At 46.1% G+C, this 4,363-nt stretch overlaps 1 protein-coding gene across 1 annotated transcript in view; it reads left to right on the forward strand.

Annotated features, from left to right (window-relative positions):
- The first annotated feature begins 3,482 nt into the window (after positions 1–3,482).
- ZNF318 (zinc finger protein 318) overlaps positions 3,483–4,363 on the forward strand; it is a 27,348-nt gene continuing 26,467 nt past the window's right edge. The window contains exon 1 of the mRNA XM_010863127.1: positions 3,483–3,903. Coding sequence (XP_010861429.1) covers positions 3,868–3,903 — 36 coding nt within the window. The 5' untranslated portion in view covers positions 3,483–3,867. The remainder of the gene's footprint in view (positions 3,904–4,363) is intronic.

The following is a 4,363-nucleotide window of genomic DNA, read 5'->3' on the forward strand; positions in this document are numbered from 1 at the left end:
GTCATCTGCATATCTGAGGTTATTGATATTTCTCCCGGCAATCTTGATTCCAGCTTGTGTTTCTTCCAGTCCAGCGTTTCTCATGATGAACTCTGGACTATCAGGGAAGTCCTAATAAGAGTTTCTTGAATTGACGACAGACAGGAGTTGTGACAGGATGTTAGTTAGATGCTCCCTGTTGTCTCTGGAGTTTCAGCAAAGGTCTCAAAGGCAGAAAGCAACACAATAGATGCCAGGCAACCTCTTCTCCCATCCACTTCAAAGGGAGATGGGATGAGACTGTGAACCCATCTGCCAGCATTACTATTAATAATTATCCACACTGAATTAATACAAGGGAATTAGAATTGTGGGGAGGTAGAGGGGGGTTTTTCCCTTTTGCCTAAATCCAAGTGGGGACTTCCCTGGTGGCTCAGACCGTGAAGAATCTGCCCATAATGTGGGAGACCTGGGTTTGACCCCTGGGTCGGGAAGATCCCATGGAGAAGGGAATGGGTACCCACTCCAGTATTCTTGCCTGGAGAATTCCAAGGACAGAGGAGCCTAGTGGGCTATGGCCCACGGGGTCACAAAGAGTTGGATATGACTGAGCGACTAACACACACGCAGACACACACACACACACAGAGCCAAGTGAGATAGAGACCTCCACTAGCACCTTGCAGAATGTTTGGCTTAGATCTCCTGGATTTAGAAAGTCCACAGGGACTCACGTCCTAACTCCCACCTGAGGAAGTCCATATGCAAAATGCTGGCTGACCAGCTTTCCTGGGATGGTGAGTAAGGTGGGTTGCATGGAGAGTGAGCTGCACTGCTCTTGCCAGTAGGGCAAAGATGCATGAGTTGTCCTGTGGACAAGTATACCTAGAAGGAAATGACTTGGAGTCATTAAAAAGGTCCTTCCCATGAAGGATGCTCTGAGAGGAAATGAACTTCAGGAGAGTATATTTTACAGAACCTGCAGAAGGCCATGAACTTGGGGGCGGGGAGAGAGGAGTCATAGGCAGTTAACCAGAGGAGAGACATTGCCTAGGTCCCAGTAAGAGAGCTAAAAAAAAAGCCCACAACAGTGACACACACAAGAGAGAAAGAGCCAACTTTTGTGAGTCCTCCAAGTCCACAGAGAACCAACTTTTGAAGATAACAGCATCCTGCCCCAATTGGGAAAAGCTGTGGCCCTTTCCCCTAAGCTCTTCTCCTCTTATACCAAACCCTGGGGGAGGGGTTCAGAAATAGCAGTTGGCCAGCAAGACAGGAGTAAACTCTGACGAGTAAAGCCCAGGAATGTGGAGAAACTTGGCACACCTTGGCACACAGCAAGACTCACACGTGAAGCAGGCAAAAGCTAGAGGAGGGGCAAACCTTTAGCTCGAATGAAGTTAAGAGTTGAATTATATTTAGGGCAGGTGTGAAGAGGAGGCAAGGGAGTTTTCCAATTATTAACCCTGGGGGCCAGCTCCCCTGATAAAAATAATTATTCAATATTAGAGAAGGATTGAAGAGGAAAAGTTGATACAGTGTACCTATCCCTGATTTAGCATATATCGACTCCAATGAGCTATAAACACCTATTCACATTTTCTTCATATTTGCTTAGATCACACCAAAAGCAATGGGTAATCAAAATTCATACACAGAATAGTAAAGACCGAGTGTACACCTCTGGCAGAGTTTTAATTGGTACTCTGTTCCACACAGTCACTTAGGACCCAGGCTGACAGGCTGTACTTTCTGGAGCACGTAGCTTCTTCAGTTCCACAGCAAGGAAAGAAAAAGCATTTTATAACTACTCTTTCTTGATTTCCCAGAGGCGATACAAGGTGCTTGCATTCACAGCTGTAGTGACTAGAAATAGTCATAAGACTCCCGTTTTTGAAATGGGGAAGGAAGCATTCTTTTTTTGGTGTTAAGCATGAGAGGAGCCCCAGATATGGTGCACGAGTGCTCAGTCACCCAGTTGCATCCGACTGTTTGCAACCCAACAAACTGTAGGGCAAGAATATACTAGAGTGAGTTGCCATTTCCTCCTCCAGGGGATCTTCCCAACACAGGGATCAAACTGGCGTTTCCAGCATCTCCTGCATTGGCAGGTTCTTTACCATTCACAGATGACTAACACCAATTTCCAGGACATTTTACATGGCAGCCTCACTTACAGAGGCCATCACCCTTCTCTGATAGGACTTTTACCTGCTGAGCTAGTGTATCTAAATCTTTGATTGCAGGTCTCTGTCGCACATGTTATGAAATATGTTTTTAGACTGCTCAGAAACCTTGTACATAACTCATATTTTCTGCCTAAGAGCCATCACTTTCTCAGATTGCTTTATTCTTACTTCTTTTACTACCATCAATCCTGGTAGTTTTCTTTTCACAGAGAAATCACATTAAAGAAAGCTCTTTACTGTCACATTACACAGTTAAAAGAAAACAACAGAACTGGATTGAGATGTGGATAACTGGCATTTGACAGCGTTCATTCATTAGCTGATAACTCATTCCCTCATACAGAGAAGGCAATGGCACCCCACTCCCGTACTCTTGCCTGGAAAATCCCATGGACGGAGGAGCCTGGTAGCCTGCAGCCCATGGGGTCGCTAAGAATCGGACACGACTGAGCGACTTCACTTTCACTTTTCACTTTCACACATTGGAGAAGGAAATGGCAACCCACTCCAGTGTTCTTGCCTGGAGAATCCCAGGGAAGGGGGAACTGGTGGTCTGCCACCTATAGGGTCGCACAGAGTCGGACATGACTGATGCGACCTAGCAGCAGCAGCAGCAGCATTCCCTCATGATGACTTCCCAGTATACAGATAATCCCAACTTATGTTTCAAACAAAATCGGCTATCCATCTGTGAAAAATAATCTCAGATTTAATTTAATGGACTATGCAAGGGTTCATATATAAAATTCCATGTAAACTGAATATGGGAAACAAAATCATTAAAAGTGTTAATAAATATGGAAGAATATATTAAGAATCTTGACATGATGAAGGCCTCTTTAGGCCACAAAATCCGAAGTCAGCAAATGAAAATTCAAATGCCTATAGGGAGCAAGCAAGTAATGTTGAGTAAAGAAAGATGGGTGTGAGAGAAATCAATTAGTAAAAATTTATTTTAATTTTACTAAGCTATGAGGTAAGCAAATGCCATTATACAAATATGTGAAATTGGACAGACTCTAAATTTAATATGAAAAATATAAATTAGAAAATGAGAATCTTAGGGAATGCCCTGGCAGTCCAGTAGTTAGGGCTTAGCGCTTTCATTGCCAGGCCAGGGTTCAACCCCTGGTCAGGAAATTTAGATCCCACAAGCCCCACAGCTCTATCAAAAAAAAAAAAAAGGAAATCTTTTGTAAGTAATTTTTTCTTTGTCTTGCCTCTTCTTTGCAAACAGAAACCTGATTTTCATACCAATTTCAGGCTTTGTGTTTCTAGTTAATAGAGGAAAACTTTCAAGCCATTAGTACTTTATTTTGAAGAGTTCAATTTAGCGTCAACATTTTTCTTTCATATTTTGACCATTGCTTTCTTCATTTTTTAACTTTTGTACTTAGTAGTATACAGGGACTACCACTGCACCCAAGTGTCCAGGAAAATTCTGGTCGCACACTGGAGGGTTCCAAATCGCTTGCAAAAACTCTCCAGGCCTCCTAGCTGTCACGATGTGGACCCCTAGCGGTGAGCGACGTTCCCGATAAGTGTTCTGGTTGAGACGGCGACAATTTTACTCGGATGCCTGCTTTGGGTTTGATTCTCGCTCCCGAATCGCCCCTATTCCGCAGTTCCCCATCCTCAATTTCAACTTCTGCAAAAGAGGCAAACTAGAAAGTAAATTGTTGGCCGTGGTGTGGCTTCTATGGGAGCCGGGACTTCGTCGGTTGCTTTTGCCAAGGTGCGTAATCTCCCACATAACGCCTTGCAGGTTTTTTATATTCCCATCACTTACAACCATTTCTGTCACCACGTAAATTAACAGGATTGCGGGCAGGGGAAAGGCAAAGATGCTCCCGCCCCCTCGAAGCCACCAGCATCCCGAGGACTCAAGCATCCCCGGAAGAGCCAACTCCGCTCCTGCTAATCCTTTCCCTTCCGCTCGGCCTACCCCGGGCAGAGCGCTCGGGGTCACGTGTTCGCCGGAGGAGGGGAAGTGGGCGGCTCAGCGGCCGCCATCTTGCCGGCTTGGAGGCGGAGCGTGAGGAGCGCAGGTCGCGCGCTTCTCCTCCCCTCCCCTCGCTCAGCCTCGCACCGCCCTCCGTGCTCCTCCCCACTTCTGGCTCCCTTGGCCGCTCCCTGAGTGGAGGAACGGGGAGCCCCGGAGGGCGGGGGGGTGTGTCGGGCCCGTGATCGCGCCC

This window comes from Bison bison, unplaced genomic scaffold (assembly GCF_000754665.1).
Source record: "Bison bison bison isolate TAMUID 2011002044 unplaced genomic scaffold, Bison_UMD1.0 scf7180017864487, whole genome shotgun sequence".
Taxonomy (NCBI): Eukaryota; Metazoa; Chordata; class Mammalia; order Artiodactyla; family Bovidae; genus Bison; species Bison bison.